General features: G+C 48.9%; 1 protein-coding gene across 4 annotated transcripts in view; it reads right to left on the reverse strand.

Annotated features, from left to right (window-relative positions):
• The window catches only part of Ift122 (intraflagellar transport 122), a 68,674-nt gene that overhangs the window by 15,909 nt on the left and 33,384 nt on the right, over window positions 1–19,381 (reverse strand). For all 4 annotated transcript variants that reach the window (XM_021164720.3, XM_021164719.3, XM_021164718.3 and 1 more), the window contains 6 exons: window positions 18,977–19,114; window positions 17,558–17,722; window positions 14,955–15,152; window positions 9,671–9,811; window positions 6,263–6,316; window positions 3,071–3,232 (listed from right to left, as the gene is read on the reverse strand). In XM_021164720.3, the coding sequence (XP_021020379.1) occupies window positions 3,071–3,232; window positions 6,263–6,316; window positions 9,671–9,811; window positions 14,955–15,152; window positions 17,558–17,722; window positions 18,977–19,114 (858 nt within the window). The remainder of the gene's footprint in view (window positions 1–3,070; window positions 3,233–6,262; window positions 6,317–9,670; window positions 9,812–14,954; window positions 15,153–17,557; window positions 17,723–18,976; window positions 19,115–19,381) is intronic.

Here is a 19,381-nt window from a genome sequence, read left to right on the forward strand (position 1 = left end):
AAGAAAACCAAATGATTTAGGAAGGGGAGGAAGGGCATCTTTTACCTGTTACAGAACAAATAAGGATAGGGTCACCTACAGCTGTCCTCTGCCTCCCCTTGGGGCAGAGAGAGAAGAGGCTGGAGCAGCCATGGAGGACACCTAGCTTGGGCTATTACAAACACACTTCCCTCTTGGCAGTTATGATGACATCAACTCTTCATGCACACAGAGCTTTCCCCGCTCAGCTAGCTGCATGAGGTTAGCAACAAAGACAGGCATGATAAAAGCACAGAACTGTCCTTCAAAGGGACGAATGAGTGCTCAGTGAGATAACAAAGGGAAAAGGCCAAAGGCTAGGGGCCACAATGGGAGGCACCTCCCCACGTGGACCATGTGGGCACACAGCTCACTGGGACAGGAGGCACACCTCCTCCATCCCAGCAGCCAATGGAGAGGCTGTGGCTTAACTCAAGCTGAGTCTGAACAGTTCCTTCAGAGCTCAACCAAGTGGGGTTTCAAAGGCGTTTTGGTTTATAAAGCCAATTTACACGTTATCTGGGGGCCACAGCAAAGACTCTGTCCTGGAGTGGACAGAAGAGGCTGTGCTGAGTGATGAATGAGCCTGAACAGGGTTCTCATGCTCGGAGCTCCTGATAAGGACGCACTATGCAAGAGTTAAGAGCATTATAATCCCCTTATCACCACATAAACATGTCACTTGTCCGGAAAACATACAATTTATTTGTACGTGGGAATGTAATTTAAAAATTTTCCAAAAACCAGATTGAATCTTGGGAAGCAATTTCAAGTAAACAAAAACATGCCATGTTAATAAGCACTGTATCTCCCACCCCCAACATAATGTGTATGTGTGCACACATTTCCCAAATGCAGACTACCAAGCCAAGGTGGGATGTGTGTGTGTGTGTGTGTGTGTGTGTGTGTGTGTGTGTGTGAGTGCGTGCAGGCTTGAGTTGGAACCAACATGCTGGGAATTGTGATCAAAAATTAAAATCAAAACAAGCCCAGCGTATTTACCTTCATGGAGAGCCACACCAGATGGAGTGTATGAGCAGGCCGCACTGCTGGGTAGGAGGCCATGGGTTCAGGAAGTGCAGGTGAACAATGAAAGGAGCCAAGGGATGGGGGTGGCCAGAGAGAGGTCTAAATGCATCCACCCTGGAGTCATGCCTGGCCCTCCACTTCCCTAGTATGTGCGTGTGTGCATGTGTGTGTGCCTGTGTGTGTGTATATGTATGTGTATGCGCGCACAAGTGTGCAATGCATGAAGCACTGGAATTGAGCCCAGAGTACCTGTTCTACTACAAAGGAAGGCACATCCTTGGATGTGGATTTAATTCAGTCACACTCCTCATCTTTCTTTTTTCATATTTTATTTTGTTTTATTTTATTTGACAGGGTCTATGTGCCCCTGGCTGTCCTGGAACTCACTCTGTAGACTAGGCTGTCCTTGAACTCACAGAGATCTGCCTGCCTCTGCCTCCTGCGTGCTGAGACTGAAGGCATGCACCATCATGCCTGGCTACTCCTCCCTACAGCATGGCATGTTGGGGTTTTATGCATTGTTCTGAACTATAGCTCTGCTATGCTCTGTTAGTCTTCACACGCTGGTGAACTGTGGGTTCCACAATCATACTTCACTCTGGATGTCCGGCAGCATTTCGGCTGCACCACACCACAGTGGCCCACCAGCAGCTCTGAGGGCTTCGTCTCAAAGAGCAACCAGGGCTGGGGGCTGTGGTGCCCAAATTCTCCCCCTAGGATCTGTTCCTCTCAGTGGGAAGAACATCTCATGGAGTGCTGGATGTGTTTGGGTGGGAGCGCGGAAGAGGAAGAGGCTTCGGAAGCCTGGAGCCCAGATCTGAGGTGTGAAGGGGAGGGGCCAGGAGCAGCCCAGGGGTTCATCCTTCTATGAAGGAGTCACAGGATCTAACAGATGGGTAGGAAGAGACTAACTGTGGTTAGGCACAGATAAGAATGGGGAAGCTGTCCTACTTGGGACTTGTGAGCTAGGTGATTAGCAGTAACAGCCACTGATTGGCTGTGGCTAGGACTTGAGGACTCCACAGGATTCTGAGGGCTTCCAAGCCCCTTTGTGGAAGGAAAAACCTCACTGTTTCACACCTAGGCTTTCAGCATTGTTGGAGGCTAAGCTGTTGACACCTGGAGAACTCTGGCTCTTTAGTAGGGCTCATGTGTCTAGGAAGCTCCTTCAAAAGTCTAGAGAACCTAGGGGCCACCTTTCAGATGCACAAAGGGGACCTTCCTGAATAACCCATCATAAGTGAGGCTCTCCTCCTGCCAGGCTCAGTAAGGCTCTCTGCACTCAAGCTGCACAGAGCAGGCTCTCGAGGGAGTGCTGGCTTCAGTGACTCACAGCACTGCCTTGTAGGATCAGCTTATCACTTAGGATACTAAACCTTGGTGGCTTCTGACCCAGGTCTGAGAGAATCTGTGGAGACTTCCCTAAGCCCTCAGTACCAGGTGACAGCATCAGGCTGGCATGCTCAAAGTCCACACAGCTGTTGCTGACAGGTACTCCAAATGTGCCGTCACTCTAACATCCAGCTTTAGGGCCCGTTTATTAATCTGCCCACCCTTTTCCTAGGTCATCCCCGTTTTATTTTATTAACTAGTTTATTATTTACTTTTGGGTTTTAAAAACAGGGTTTCTTGCCGGGCGTGGTGGCACACGCCTTTAATCCCAGCACTTGGGAGGCAGAGGCAGGCGGATTTCTGAGTTCCAGGCCAGCCTGGTCTACAGAGTGAGTGCCAGGACAGCCAGGGCTATACAGAGAAACCCTGTCTCGAAAAAAACAAAACAAAACAACAAAAACAAACAAACAAACAAACAAACAGGGTTTCTTGTGTATTCCTAGCTATCCTGGAACTCACTCTGTAGACTGGGTGGGCCTCACACTCACAGAGATCCACCTGCCTCTGCCTCCTGAGGCTGGGATTAAAGGTGTGCACCACCACCACCCAGACTCATCCCTATTTTCTGTCTGTGTCATTAAGCCACTGCAGGTCAGAGTGTTGACGGCTAGTGGCAGGTTGGGCACATTACCTTGGCGTACTCAAACATGCAGAGGTCAGTATACATGTCGAGAGCGAGGCTCTCATGCCCGCTCCTCTTGTACAGTTTGGCGGCTTCATGGAACTTCCCCTGGTAGGAAAACACATCTGCCAGAAACAGGTCATTGTTGGTCTCTCCCCTCTTCTTCCTCTCCTGGAAAAATTAGAAGCACAGGAAATGGCCTCTACAGTCATGGCAGGAAGCAGCCTTTACAAAGGCTAGCTGCTGCTATTTCGAGTCTTCCTACTGGAGCCTACACTTGGCTCCTGTGCTGCTATGTCTCTCACCTATGTCTCCATTGGGAATGCTCAACAACAAAAGCAGACATGTTCTTTTTTCAGACCACTGAAGATCAAACAAGAGGCAAACCTTTGTTTGCTCAGTGGAAATTCCACAGGACTGTTTTCCTGTGTGCTTGCCCAAGGCAATCACTGGATTGTGCACTCTCAGAGTTGGGGACAGCCCCTGCATTCTCAATATCTCCAAAAGGTCCAGATACCTGGGTGGCAGAGCTATGACCCACAGTGATAACAAGCAAGGACTAAGTCAGGGATTTTCAACCAAGATGGAAGCCATAAAACAGAATCACAAATCTGACTATGTTCCTGTTTCTAAGAGTTGTGGAGATATTCTGTGCGCTGGCTGGTTTTATGTCAACTTGACACAAGCTGAGAAAATGACCCCACTAGAATGGCCTGTGGGTAAGCCTGTGGCATGCTCTCTTGATTGATGTGGGGAGGTCCAGCTCACTGTGGGTGGTGCTAACCCAGGCTGATACTCCTGAGTGCTATAAGAAAGCAAGCTACCCAAGCCTAAGGAGCAAGCCAGCGAGTAGCTCTCCTTCACAGTCCTTGTTCCAGCTCCTAGCTCCAGATTCCTGCCCCGACTTTCTTCATTGATGGGTTGTGATGTGGAAATTTAAGCTGAAGTAAACCCTTTCTTTTTCCAAGTTGCTTTTGGTTAGGGTATTTTATCACAGCAATAAAAACTCTAACTAAGACACTGTGTGTGCTAATGTCTACTTCATACAGGAGAATTCCACTGCTTTGTGACCCCAGCACCACCAGTGTTGTAGAGAAGGAAGGTAAGATGCACAACAGGTACAGTCAAGGTCACACAAAGCTCACTCTTCATAACCCATGATAACGTGTGACGCAGAGTTCCTAACACACACCTTGTGTGCACATACATGTGTACATGCAAGCGCATGCACACTGAAGCACCCCCACACCTTCCTCCTGTGTTAGTCTAAAGCTCCAGTATTTGTAAACACTTGCCAGCACTCAGCCCCTCAGCCCCAGCAGTTGCCGTTTGCTTGTTTTCTATCAAGTACATCACACTGGAGGAGGATGAGACATGGAATCAAACTTCTCGACAAGCTGGTACAAGTTTCCGCAGCTGGAGACAACATGCCTCACCAGTGACAGAAATCATTTTTAAACCTTCACATAGTGCAGACTAATCAACCAAATAAGCTGACATCTAAAACTTGTGAGTGAACTGAACTTTTGTAGTGAGATAGATGTCAGTTGTGGGGAATGTGGGCCATAGAAGCGCATGTTTGTAAAGGACTGTCAATATGGAAGGATTATTCTGCCACCAGGATGCTATCATCCCAGGTATGCAACAGGAACCCACTGAGGCACACAGCTCCCTGGTTAATGCTGGCTCCCCAGAATCCAGAAGCTGAGGCCTCAGGACAGCCACAAGACATCAATTGAGTGTTCTCTGCTTGTCCTCAGAGATAGTTCCTTAAGCACAATTCTCAGCTCACAGATCCTAAGCAAAAGTGGACCTTCTGAACTAAGACATGAAAAATGATAAAAGTCAGCGTCCTCTCTGGCCAGTTACTTCTGTGCAGGGAAAGGTGATGTTTTTTGGCTCTGAAGAAGATCCCAATGGCTAACACCAAGCCCTGGTGAGCATCGTCCCTGAGAGCCAGCAGCATGAGACAAGGACACCCAAGCAGCCCTTGCCCACCTGTGTGGGGAGAAGGGACAGAGAGGGCTCACAGGGCAACCGTGCCAAAGCTTAGGGAGAGCAAGGGAAGCGTCTGAGTTCCCCTGGGGTTTTGAACATGAGGATGCAGCCTATCCGCTCTTGCCTCTCCTTTCTCTCCCACTGAACAGGGCTGACACCACCACCTGGCTCACCACACTAAGGACCTTGTATGTGTCGCTCATACTTTGGTTGCATATGAACAGACTCAATGAACAACAGCTACCATATTGTAGTCTACCCTAGCTCAGCTCCGCTTACTGCCCCCTCTCCTCCCCCACCCCACACAGGGCTGAGGCCCACGATAAGCGTTTACTCTGCTGAACTGAGTTAGAGGGGCAAGACATTTGCAATTTCTTCACTGCTTCCATCTGGGAGCTCCAATGTGTCTCACATTCCCTTAGCCTCACAATAAATCTGTTCGGGAGAAAGAAATATGTATGCCTTTTTTACAGACAGTCAGACAGCACTGAGATACACAGAAATTAAAAATAGTGTCTTCCATCACCCATAAATGGTGCAGTCAGACCAGATTCTTTAGCCTACCGCAGGCCTTCTGGGCAGGAGGATGCTTTAGTAGGCCATGCTGGGAACATTTGGGAAATGCTTTATTCACTGCCAGGAGGATGGCAACAGCTACTCATTCCAGAGGGGTATACCAGGTTCTAAGAGTCTGACTGTCTTACAGCAGTACCACAGGATAGACCCCCATCTTAGATTTTTGTAACAAGGTTTCTCTGTGTAGCCTGGTTGTCCTGGAACTCACTCTGTAGACCAGGCTGGTCTTGAACTCAGAGATCCACCTGCCTCTGCCTCCTGAGTGCTAGAATGAAAGGTGAGTATCACCACTGCCTAGCGTATAGATCCCGTGTAGCCTGGTTGTCCTGGAACTCACTCTGTAGACCAGGCTGGTCTTGAACTCAGAGATCCACCTGCCTCTGCCTCCTGAGTGCTAGAATGAAAGGTGAGTATCACCATTGCCTAGCGTATAGATCCCGTCTTAGGACAAGGAACCAGAGCTTAGAGAGACCCAAACCTTCTGCCTTATTCAACTACCAAGTGGTTAATCAGGTGTTGCCACTATGGGCCACTCTATCCCCAGAACAGACTACAGGGCCTTCGTCCTCATGTCCTCAGTATTACAGGCCATTGCATCCTGTGACAGAAAATGCTTTCATCAGTTACCTCAATACTGCTGATCAGTTCTAGGTATCGAAGGTCCTGGACTCTGGTGAAGGCCTATGGGAAAGGAATAAGAATAGAGTCAGCTGCCTTCTTGTTCTCCACAGGCTGATGGGGGTGGGATACACCAAGCTCTAGAAAGAGAGCCAGCAAGCAGAGGAGGGAAGCTCGATTCATCATCGTGTGCTTGGGAGGTGTGCCACCCAGAGAGGCTCATCCTGCCTTCATCTCAAGGATTAGTCCTTACAAAGAACTGTAAAGAAGTCCTGGGAGCATCAATCATTTTGGGATTAGGTAAAACAGAACTATGATCCTATAGTCTACAGTGGAACCCCTTGCCAGACACTGCTCATAACGGAAAGGCAAGCTGGGCTGATTCCAGTCAATGGCATCTGCAGAGTAGGCAAGACACAGAGACAAGAGCCTGCACGCTTCTCCCTGTGATTTGGATGGGAAGCAGTAGACAGCTCTGCTCACTCACAGGGCACACAGGGAGAGGAGGAAAAGGCTTGGGAAAGAGCAGTTCTGAAGGAGGACGGTAGGGAATAATCTCCTGGTCTCTAGAAAGTAGACTTGCACGTTAATCCTGAATGTGCATCCCCTGCTTGGACTCCAGTAGGGGTGAGACCTCTGATGCATGGATTTCTAGAAGGTTGTGAGGGTCCGGCAGACTGGTGCCAGTGAAATGCCTTTTGCTGCTCTCGGGTACCACGAGGGACTGAGGGGAACTGAACCTCTGTGTGCTCTGATGGCAACATCTATACCCAGCTGTGCTTTCTGTGTTGTCCATGCCCAAAGCAGCAGCTTCTGAGCCATCATGGTTTAGGATGCACAACAGCCCTTGGCCACTGCTAGGCACCCTCTATGCTAGAAGAATGGGGGAAAATGATCATGTCATCCCGTTTCCGGCTGCCTCACAGATGGCCACGGGGTGATTTCATCTTTCTACTCTACAGGGCCAGGATCTATTCAAAGGCCGGGGGCACAGGAATTTCACTTGGCCTCTGTCCCCTTCCCTAGTTCATGGGTTCACAGTGGAAATGAGAAGTTTGGCAGATTAAACAGAGAGCTAAATCTCCCTGAGCCAACCGCACAAGTACGAGGCAGATTCCCTAGGGAGGACTCTTCCTGTCTGAGCATGAGTAGTGGCAGACGGCAGGATTAGGCAAGCACTGCCCAGGAGAGGCCTGGCAAGTGGCTTTCTTTCTGAAACAGGGACTGACTATGTTACCTAGGCTGACCTTGAACTTCTGCTGAAGAGCTGGGGTGACAAGCACATTGCACAGTACCCAGTACTTGGCTATCCTCGAGGAACTGGTAAAGGGTCAGTCAGGCAGTGTGGACAAAAGTAAAATCTGCCTTCCTGATTTGTGGGTTTTTGTTTGTTTGTTTGTTTTTTGGTTTTTCGAGACAGAGTTTCTCTGTGTAGCCCTGGCTGTCCTGGCACTCACTTTGTAGACCAGGCTGGCCTCGAACTGATTTGTGTTTTTTAAACCATGTACGGATGCAGGTCCCTGGTAATGGGCAGAGTAGGAAAAAAAGACTCCGGTCTTAGCCCAACAGGACCTTGAGTTATTTCCTTCCTATGGATGGGATCCAGCAGCCTTCTTTGTGGTCAGGCAAGCAAGTGACACCTCTTCAAGGGCCTGTCTGGTTCTGAGCACTGGATTTCTGAATTTGATAAGTCTGTCACTAACATCCTTCAGCCTTGATATACCGCAGAGTCAGGGTGCTATTCGGAGTGGTCAGTCACAAGACTGTGAGTAACTTCCACAGAGGGAAGTGGGGAGCAGGGAACAGATGAGCTGGCAGCTAAGCAGCTCTCCTGTGCCATCTAGTGGGAGCACCCTTCTAGGCCAGGCCCCTCCTTCCACAAGTCTGAGTCCTGAAAAACTGACTGACACCCAGGGGAGAGAAAAGCCAAGGATTCAGGATTAAAACAAAACATCAGTCAAGATCTATCTATGTTCAAAGCTCTACGACTTTTCAAAATATCATGCTACCCACAAGAAATATACACATAATTTTCATTTGTCAAGTAAAATGACTAAAGAAATACCATTCTAACAAAGAACCCAGCGATCTGATATGACCGTGTCTATTCCCGAGTGTTCTGGGATACAAGGTGGGGTGTGAAATGAAGAGAAGGTTATATCCCAGCTCCTGTTCCCTTTATCTGGCCGCGTACTCTATAGCAGGGCAGTAATAACACGAGCTGGCTCTTAGGCTCTAGGTGTGAAGGGTAACTGACTAGAGAATGTAACTTTATTTCTAGCTATAGACCGAAGACACCCTGAAAACCTATTGGTATTCCTTACAGGCTTGCATTTCTAGGTGGGGCAGGAGAAGGAACTCCCCCCCCCCCCCCGCCTCCTGAATTCCTAAAGCCCTAGTCTAATACTTCCCAATGCTTATCTGCTCTAAAAATATGAAGGTAATTATTGGGTAGCTTGACTTTTCTTCATGCACTGTGTATTGAGACAGGGTCTTGTGCATGCTAGCCAGTGCTCTACCACTGAGCAGCGACACCTCCAACTCTGTGTGATATGGTTGGCATTTGCACAGCTACTCCAAACTCCTTTACCAGGCCTGGGGAGGCCTCAAAGTGAGTACAGAATAGAGGAAGAGCACTATGCATTTTAGAAGCAGGGATAGAGAAGTCAGGCTGAGAGAACAGGCTGGGGAAAACCCCAGCTCTGAAGTGTGCTCTGTTTAACAAGAGGCAGGTACCACATGTCTGCAGGTACTTCAGTATCAGTAGCCTGGGCAAGAGGAGACTCTCCACTTGGCTATGGGAGAGAAAGCAGGGAAAGAGGACAGGAGAGGCTGGAAGCCATTCCCTCTTCTCCCTTGATTTATCAGATGGGCACTCATAAGTCTAGGAAAGGTTAAATGTTTTTGACCATTTCCTTAGCTTTTTTGGCTAAACTAGAAGTAGCACTGTGAATCATGCCAAGAGGGTATGGGGACACTGCCACACTGTTGTGGGAATCAGAGAGCCTGACCATCTCCTCTGCACTAAGCCAGTGCTAAGAACAATGGTTGTGTGAGAAATGGCTGGTGCTTAACCCAGCCTGAGCTACCTCATTAATAAATGGCTGCCATGAGCAGGCTTTATCTAGGTTCTTTACATAAATGATTACTACCAAGACTGGCAGCCAGAATCAACCAGATGTTTTACTGGCATTATCTGCTTAGATCTTCCCAGCTTCCTGAGAACAGGTCCTTGTCTGCCAGAGCCCTCCAGAAAAACAACCCCGGGAGGGTAGTTACCACCACTGTGAAAGGGGTGGCTGAGGAGACTTCAGAGCCCATTAGAGTCACTTTTTGCCCCTTTGGTGTTACTGGCAGCTTCTGCCTCAAGGGACCCTTTCAAGGACCAAATTCTGGCTCACACTACTAAGTGCATACCTTCCTTGCCGTCTCAAACTCTAGTCCTTCTAGAGCTTCCATGGCCAGTTCACGCCAATCAGCGTCTGTCACTCCCAAGCAAGCGATCTGGTATGCTTCTTTGAACATCTTCCTATCGAGGTACTGGTACATTGGAGCAGACTGCAGGGTTTCAGGGAGAAAGAGAATAGTTCAGAGTAGCCAACGAGTCAGATTACAACCAGATGTTCACAGTGACATCACCAGAAACACCTACCTCAAGCTTCTGCCATCAATCAGCATCTTTGCAGCCTCGCCCTGGCCACCTGGGTACCTTCTTTTCTGCTACCCCACCTGCTGAGCTCTCTTCACACACTTTTGGCTGTCATTTGCCTTCCTCTTTCCTAGGTCTACATAGCCCTAATCTATCATCTTCTATGGGAAGGATTTGCCTTGCCCACTCTCCCACCCCTCATGGAAAATGCCTACTTAGCTTTTTAAAGCTCTCTTAACAGGCCCCTCCTGGAAGCTCTCCTCATGCCCCAAGAGAAGGAGTCTCAGCTGTCCTTGGCCTCTGTGTAGATAAAGCTTGTGCTGTACTCCATGTGGGTCTCTGGGGTGAAGCCCTGCTCAGCCTGTGGCAGCAGCAGGGCTCTAGTCACTCCCAGCAGTTCTTCCACCAGGCCAGAGGAACAAGTTCACTGACCAGAAGGGAGAGATCTGGGATGGCCTCTTCTCAAAGGCTATGTCTGAAAAGGGCACAGATATGGAGTTTGCTCCAGACAGCCCAGAAAACTCTGAGGACCAGTCTCTGGTGCTAAAGATCAAGCTGCCTAGCTGAGAATATCTACAAGTATTCCCTAGTGACTTCTTTAAGACTATAAAGACTGTTGCAGTTGTCCAAAGAGTCCTGTGTAAGGAAGTGTTATTACCTTTGATAACACCCCAGGAGAGGGAGACTCCTGGAGCAGAGCTGACTTGTCGGAGGACACAGACCTATCAAACTAAGAACCTGAGGTTAAAGCAACAGGTGACCTGCTATCCTTGGTCCTGTGTTCCTTCTTGTCATGTGTGTGTGTGTGCGCGTGCGAGAACACATGCATACACATCAGGCTAGAGCTGAGCTGGGCCTGGCATCTGTAGCAATAAAGGCTCTGTCTTGATTTGAGGCCAGTCAATACGCTTCAGGGACCCTTGTCTCCCTGCTGGATTCCTGGGCAGTAAAGATCAATCAGCCAGTACCCCTGTGCTAATGGTTCTCAAATGTGAAACCGGAAGTGCTGTTTTCTCCATTCGGGGCGTTTATCTTTGACATTTCCGGTCCTTTTGCCCCGCTTCAGAATTAAAAGAAACCTTTTTCCTTTCAAGCTGATCTACCTCTGACAGCAAGGCACAGCTATTCCCAGGGGCTTGTTTTCCTGCGGTAACACACCATACACTTCCCCTCTTATGTAGGGAGGCAGCGGGCCACAAGACTAGGAGCAGCTGAGCTAGCACCTGGGTCTGGCTCAGCCACATCCTATCTAGGTGCCTTCTGTTCAGAGACTCTGCCCAGGCCAGGCTTCTGTGGGTTGAAGTGGCACTCTGAAAAGGGCAAAGTACTCATCTTCCTGGACACAGGCTTCCTCATCTCCTTAAGCTTTCCCAAATCCCACCTACTCTGCCCTCACAATGAGCTCTCTTCTCTAGACTCCTCTGGTCCACTTTAGCTCTGTTTTGTGGCTTTTGATATTTCACGACTGTCTGTAATAAGGAGGAATAATAACAGGAATTGGGGCAGGCAAAACCTGAAAACGGGTGTAATTAACCCCATTTCACAGTGGCAAAGCCTGGAGTCTCGGCTGCTCCGGGGAGGATCACTTCAGCCCTGGAGTTCAAGACTAGTGTGAGCAACATGGCAAAACAAAACCAAACCAAAAACCAATGATCCTATTGCACAGAAAAGAAATGAGGCCTCAAAGAGGAAGATACGGTGTTCAGGATGCAGTTGGATCAGGTTACAGAACCAGAATCCAAAACCAGGGCTCCAAACTGCAGAACTTCCTGTGACAACCAACTTCCCCCGTGACAAGGGAACAGTAAAATGTCGCACAAGATCAGCTGATTGTACAGCAGAGAGGCACAACCTGAATGAGGATTTGAAAAACTTACTAATGAACCAGTCCCCTCCGAGCAAACCCTTATCTGGCTGCTGTATTCCAAGCATGACATCATGGAGCACAACTCAGGTTTACTGCTCTACTTGGCAGCTCGGACACTCCAGTTCTTGCACAAGATGATACAAATTTCGAAAGGAAACCAAAAATCCCAAGGGCAAAAATGGGGCTTTTTGCCTGGTCTGGAGGCCCAAGCCACAAGAAGACTAGAGGCAAGGCGATAGATAAACAGCCTTTGTCTCCAGATCGCCTTTCCCAATGTTTGGCAGCTCTGGCCTGCTGCATCAGCAGGAAGGCTGCTGCAACCAACAGAGACTTTGGCTACTGACTCTTGGGGCTCTGGCAGAAGGAGCCCCAGCAGACCCTCTGGCTCCTCTTGGTTGGCTAGAAGCAGGGAGCAGCAACTGCATTTATTTTTGAGGTTAGGATGGCAGTCTAGGGAGAAACCCTTTTAATAAGCAAAGCCTGTTTGGCACAGATGAGGAAGAGTGGGCTCCTAGCAGATGTGGTGCTTGGGTTTAGGATGCTACTGCGGAGCAGATAAGGACAGCACGGAGAGTCACATAGGCAGGCTGTCCTCAGCTGCCACCACACGTCGCCCTGTTCCCATCTCTCACACTCTCTTTTCCCACTGTTCATTCCCATCAGACTTCACTGCCATTGCTTGAATACTCAGTAAGGAGCAGGAGCTGATGTGGACACTGCTGCAGAAAAGCCCTGCAGCAACAAGTAGCAAGGGTTTCCATGGCTCTGAGGAAAAAGACAGAGTCTGCAGGCCAGGTGTATGTAGGCAGGCAGACTAACAGCATTCTAGATGAAAGGCAATCTAGAACATATGAACATCTTTCTATGGGCAAGGCCTCTGGCCCAGCAATTTCAGTTCTTGGAACTTGTACTATGTCAGGACATACACAAGGAAGATATCCACTATTTGCAAGAGTAAAAAGCTATGGGCAGCCAGGTCTGGTGACTCACACTTTTAATACCAGCACTCTGAGGCAGACAGGGGAGACTGCTGTGATATTGAGACCAGCCTGGTTCACACAGAGTTCCAGGGCAGCCTGGGCCAATACTGAGACCCTGTTTCCAAAACACACAAAGAAAAACAAAAAGGCTGTAAGTAATATAAATGTAGGTGCTGGTGGAGTAAGCTACGGACTATCATGTGATAGAAGAGCTGCATTCATTACAAACAAAGCTGGGTACACAGCAGGGAGGGCATGGGGGCTTGCAGCAGGAAGGTACTCCAGACTGCACGGTGGAACAAAGGAACAAACTGCATTACAGTCTTACACATTACTACCTAAGGGGAATTGAGCAACATACATAAGGAATCACTTGTCCCTTCTCACGCACAGATGTGAGCCTACAATTGTCTTCCTGTTTGAACATCCTGGTAAGTGTATTCACTGACACGGCACAGCGTTTCCAGTAGACTGACTGCTGAGCAAAATGCCAGATTAGTAAGTGGGGTGCTTGGTTTGGGCAATTGTCTTTGTTGTTAGTGGGGTTTGTTTTGTTTTTTGTTTTAAGAAAAAGTACTGTGATGTGTCCTAGGCTGCCTTTAAACTTGAAATCCTCTTGCCCCTTCCTCAAAGTGCTGAGATTATAGATAGGTGTCAACCACACTGCTAGGTCAGATTGCTCGTCAATAATTCGTCAAGGGGATGAGCCTGGAATAGCTAAATGTCATGTTAAAAGATGGCACAGGAGCTGGCAAGATGGCTGAAAAGGTAAAAGTACTTTGCTGCACAAGTGTGACAACCTGAGTCCAACCTTCAGAACCAGCAACGGGAGAAACAATGCCAAAAGTTGTCCTGCAACCTTTGGTCATAAGTGCTCACACAAACAACAGATGATGGCACAAAGTGATTAAAAGCTCCATTCTCTTGCTTTTGTTTTGGTCCATAGTCAGTACAGTCAGTACAATAACATGCTGGGGTCTGGAGGGATGGTTCTGTGGCTAAGAGAGGACCCATATCACACTCTCAGCACCCATGTGAGGTGGATCACAACCCCTGTGACTCCAGCTCTCTTCTGTTCTCTCTCAGCAGCCATGTGAGGTGGATCACAACCCCTGTGACTCCAGCTCTCTTCTGTTCTCTCTCAGCACCCATGTGAGGTGGATCACAACCCCTGTGACTCCAGCTCTCTTCTGTTCTCATGTGCACCACACATATGCATATATGCACACACACATTTAAAACAATAAAATATTCTCTTGAAGATAGGATGCTGTGGTTCAAGTTTCTCCTTAGTGTTTGCCTTGGTGAGAATGTCTCTCACTTTACGGACAAGCAGGCAGCTATAACTAGCAGGGGTGCTGTCTGAGTTCTCCTGTCTGTTTTTCCCATCTGTCTCCTGTGGTTTCTAGCTGGTCTCCCCTCTCTTCAGGAGACTATGCAGGACCCCATGTGCCATCTCTGGGTCCCATCCCTCAGTCAGTGCCCACTCTACCTGTTCTCCTGTCCAACAGCGTTCCCACTCACACACTGATGCTCTGTGGGCTTGCCACTAACACAGTACTGCACACTGCTAACACAATGCAAGGGGATCAGAAAGAAAAGAGGGCTGTGCTGCCTAGGCTTATGTCAACTTGACACAAAACTATAGTCACCTAAGAGGAGGAACCTCCATTGAAAAAGATGCCTCTATAAAATCAGGCTGAGGCCAACCTGGAGAGCATTTTCTTACTTAATAATTGATGGGGAAGGGCATAGCCCATTGTGGGTGGGGCCAGTGCTAGGCTGGTGTCCTGGGTTCTGTAAGAAATCAGGCTGAGCAAGCCATGGGGAGCTAGCCTATAAGAAGCAGCCTTCCACAGCCTTGACATCAGCTTCTGCCTCCAGGTTCCTGCCTGGTTTGAGTTCCTGTCGTGACTTCCTTCAGTGATGGACTACAATGTGGAACTATAAACTGAATAAAGCCTCTCCTCCCAGCTGGCTTTTTTGCTCATGGTTTTTCATCACAGCAACAGAAACCCTAACTAAGACAATGGGGCCGATCTTCTTCTCCAGAAACACATGGCTGCACACAAACACCCAAGTCCATACCACAGACTCCATACTTCCCTCCTCCTCCTCCTTGCTGCTCCTAGTGCCAGTCTGAGGGTCTGACCATTCTGTTTTGTGTGCCCTGGAGCTGCAGAGGAGTGGCAGGCACAGGATTACCTGTGGCACCTCCACGGCAGACATAGAGAAGACATGAAGGCAGAAGATCTTGGAGCCGTTGTAGCCAACCACAAAGCCCTGCAGCTTCTGCTGGTGCACTGGGAAGGTGCTGGCCTTGATGTTGAGGTAGCCTCCTCCAGAGAAGCAGAGCATGTCCTCACACTGTGTGTTCCAGGCCACGCTGTTGGCATTCGGTTCCTGAGGGATAAAGGCCTGTGAGGCTCTGATAACACTCGCACTTTTCACCCCGACCTGTTCTTAAAGCCTAGGTGGCCCTCAAGTACAGACAGCAGGATGAAGAGAAAGAGGGAAGGGGGTCAGAAAAGAAGGGACAAGCCAAACTCCTCTATGTACTGGTAGAGTGATAGAATTTTTAGATATGTGCTATTTTCAAAATAAATTATCCCCTCCATATTTTAATCACTCCACAGCATGTGGAAATGGAGCGTGGTAGGATCCCATTTCTGTTAAAGGAAGCAGGCGAGGTGCTGCTCTGTGGTAAGAGGCTGGGTTCCTTTCCCAGCAAGAGTGTATGTGTATGTGAACACACTTCCATACATTGCTACCTACCTAGGAAGGAGGCTCAAAGGGCTCGCCCTGAAGATCACCAGTGACTGCTTTGGGATGAACAGAACTAAGAAGAATTTCTATTTTCTTTTTATTATTATTATTATTATTATTATTATTATTATTTGGTTTTTCGAGACAGGGTTTCTCTGTAGCCCTGGCTGTCCTGGCACTCACTTTGTAGACCAGGCTGGCCTCGAACTCAGAAATCCGCCTGCCTCTGCCTCCCGAGTGCTGGGATTAAAGGCGTGTGCCACCACGCCCGGCGAATTTCTATTTTCTTTTCTTTTTTTTTTTTTTCTGGTTGCTAGTCTGGTTTCTTTGGTCATGAACTTCCATTGTTTTTTATAATAAGCAAAAGAATGGGGAGTTCTTTTCAAAATTAGAAAATAACACATTGTCTCTGCATGTATAACTCTTACACTAAAACCACAGTGACACTAGGAGGTACCCTCTCCACCGGGATTCTGCTCAACTCTAGAGGCCTGGGACCAACAGCGACTCAGTCCTCCCTGCCCTGAGTCTTTTACCCTCAGCAGAGACTATGTTTTAATGAGGAATATTGGTACGTCCCATGTGAAGGGGCAAACACAGTGGATGACAGACTAGGAAGGTTGTGTCTCCTGGTAAGTCCTGAGAGCCACCTTGGCTACTTCTCCAGAGAAGTTGCAGTAAGGGCCACCTCTCTCCACACAGGACACACCGAGGGGCTTCTAACCAGCTCCAGGTCCAGGCAGTGCAGTGTTGAGGCTGGGGAGAAGGGCACCATTTAGGGCTAGTTATGCCTAGCACCGAGCACACAGTAGCATCTTGTTTGCTCCTGGGCTGTTCCTGGGCAAGTCTATGAGAATGTAACTTCTAGCTTCATGTTAGCATGGGGAAGGACTGTGGTTTAGTTAGCATGCAGCAGGCCCTGGGTTTGATCTCAGCATGATATAACTTCTCTAGCCCCAGCACTTAGGAAGTGGAGAGAAGGGAGCAGCCTAAAGATCCTCCTCACCTGGAGGCTAGCCTGAGCTATGGAAAGTTCATCCTCACCTGGAGGCTAGCCTGAGCTATGGGAAGATCCTGTCTCAAAAGAAAAAAAAAAAAAGGAGGAGGAGGAGGAAGAAAAGGAAGAGGAGGGAAGGAAGGAAGGAAGGAAGGAAGGAAGGAAGGAAGGAAAAGGTAGTTTCATGTTAGTCAGATTGAGACTCACAGGGGCCTGTGAATGCAGGTTCTTTCCCCTAAACCCTCTGCTTCCTCTGTGCCATGATATGATAATAACTGAAGTCATTTTGGGCTACTGGTAGCCAGGTAGCCCTGTCCAACTGACTGAGGAAAGCCAGACACTTCTACCCTGCTGGATCTATTGCCAAGGACAAGGAGGGCCTTGGAAGAGGATCCATGTCTATTTATGATGTTGGGAAACCGAGCAGGAGAAGCCAGAGAACAGAGGCTCCAGTCTCAGGGGGTCCTCACTTCACATAAATTAGCTCTGACCTCTCACAATGCCCCAAACAGGCCAAGAACAGCCCTAGTGTGGCAGAAAGCCATCCAGGTGATGGACACAGTCTTTGGACTGCTCAGTGACACACTTCTTTCAGCCACAGGACCAAAGACTGTGGAAACAATGCCCACTCCCAGTGATCCATGCAGCTCTTGTGCTGTAGTGTTCTGTGGAGTAAGCTTAGGTGAGCTTCTACATGTGTAGCCTTAGGCCACTGGTAGCAACTAGCAGTCCTGGGTAAGGGACTCACAGACTTCATCAAAAAAGTCAGCACCACACATTACATGGCCATCAGACTTGTCACTGTCCACTCAAGTACTGCTATGGCTACGTGAAACTGAGGTTACTGGCCCATCTTCCTGAGAAGGAAACCAGAGCAAGAGGCTGGCCCAGCTACCCTGTCCCTGGGACTTTTCAGAATCTACTCCTGTGCTGGCTCCCAAGCCCTTGTTGTTCCTCCCAGACAGGGCTGGGTGCCTCCTTGCACAACTGGGAAGCTCAAGGCGGCTCCCTGTTCTGAGGACTGTGTCTCCAGCCAGGACCCCACCTGGAATAGCAGCTCCTTCGTGTGGATGTCGTACACCAGGCACGTGTCATTCTCATCCACCACAGCCAGCTTGTTCCGGGAGGCACTCATGTCCAGGCAGCGCACGGCTGTGGCCTGCTTCAGCAGGACAATAGCAAAAAGATTGTCCACAAAGATCTTCAGGATCTGGCGAAATTTCAGAGAAACAAGTGTGAGTTACCATGGCAACCAGACCCTGGACCACTGCCAGACTCTTGGCATCCCATGTGTTCTACAAGAACAACACCCACTAACTCCTCCAGAAGCTGTGTGCAGAGAAAAGACTCATTAAATAAAGGGGGGGGGGGGTACCATCCTTAAGAGTCCAAAAGCATGGTTCATAGGAGGTCACTGAAGCAACAACAGGCCTGAGACATGCCAAACTGACTAATGTCTGTGTGAACTGGAGACATTTTTAATGATACTGCTTAAACTGCAGAGTAGAGGAGTCATACACTAACACAGGAAGGGCTACTGTAAACACAGGGGAGACAGCTGGTATAAAGTAATAATGACGGTGCTGATGGTGACAGCTGCCATTCACTGACATCCCTGCTTCTGACAGTCCTGGGAAGAAACAGTATTGTCCTTATTTGGACAACTTGAGTCTCAGAGAGGCGAACTCATCTATCTGCCTAGGGCCATACAGCTCGTGAGAAGGAATATGGTCCCAGGTTAACCTGACCCCAAAGTCACACTCTCAGCCTCCCATGAGACCTGACAGCTGACTGAGGAAGCTGCAGACTATCCCGCACTGGGGTGCCGCTGCTTGTCAGCTCCTACTGATCTCATGCTCCACAACTTCCGTCCCCAGCAAAGACCTGACAAGCTTCAGCCACAGCCATCTGCCACACAGCTTGGCTCTCAGGCTAATGCAGTTATATTTTCACTTTCAAATTTCTATGTAGCCCACATAGAACTTTCTTATTTTAAGCAAAGAATGTAGATGAACACACAGAGAATCTGTTCAACTTTTTGTAGCCTAGATTTCCTAATCGATTTGTCCAGTGTTCTTTTTGGTTCTAGTAACACCCTAAGGACTAGCACTATCTAGGCCCCAGACAGGAACACTGATTAATCCAGGCACTGTCTAATAAGGCTCTGACCTCGTGCACAGTCTCCGCCTGCCTCTCCAGCAATCCACTAAAGCTGTGTCTCCAACAAATCCCACCTTCGGGCTGACCTTAAGCACACTGATCCCTGCTACGTGCAGCTTGAAAGCCATGGCACCCACTCTGCCAGGGGTGAGCATGCTATGAGTCTAGAGCCACAGCCTTTTGGCCTGGAGCTGTCTTTATGAAAGCAAACTCCAGGCTGTCTACAACCCATCGTACATCATCCCAGACAGGAAACCCATGCCTGCCCGGACAGAAAGCTCGATGGTAGCGCAGGAAGACTCACCTGGCCATTTTTCAGGCCTACCAACAGACCTTCTCTTCCAGCAGGGCCACCGATCACCTTGATGTAGCGGATGAGAGACTCCATCTGCCATTCCCTTTCCTTCACTCCACTGAAGGACAGGCACTGTAGCCGTTTTTCCTAGGAGACATCCCAAGCTCAGCGTGGCGGGTCAGAGAAAGAGAGCTTGCAGCCCTCCTGGGGGAACCATCCTACACCAGCAGTGGTGATCTAACCCTGGCTCTTCCCCGACCCTGCCATCACCAACCCTCCACAACTCTTCTCTATTGTGGTAGCCCTAAGTGGCAAGAGGCTTGGGACCCTCACACAGGTTTTGATACTAGTTTTACACTAGAATGGCTCCTAAACAATTTCTTCCTTTTTATCTTTTCTAGCAGGCCTGAGAAA

This window comes from Mus caroli, unplaced genomic scaffold (genome assembly GCF_978045245.1).
Source record: "Mus caroli unplaced genomic scaffold, Mus_caroli_1 scaffold_7, whole genome shotgun sequence".
Lineage (NCBI taxonomy): Eukaryota > Metazoa > Chordata > Mammalia > Rodentia > Muridae > Mus > Mus caroli.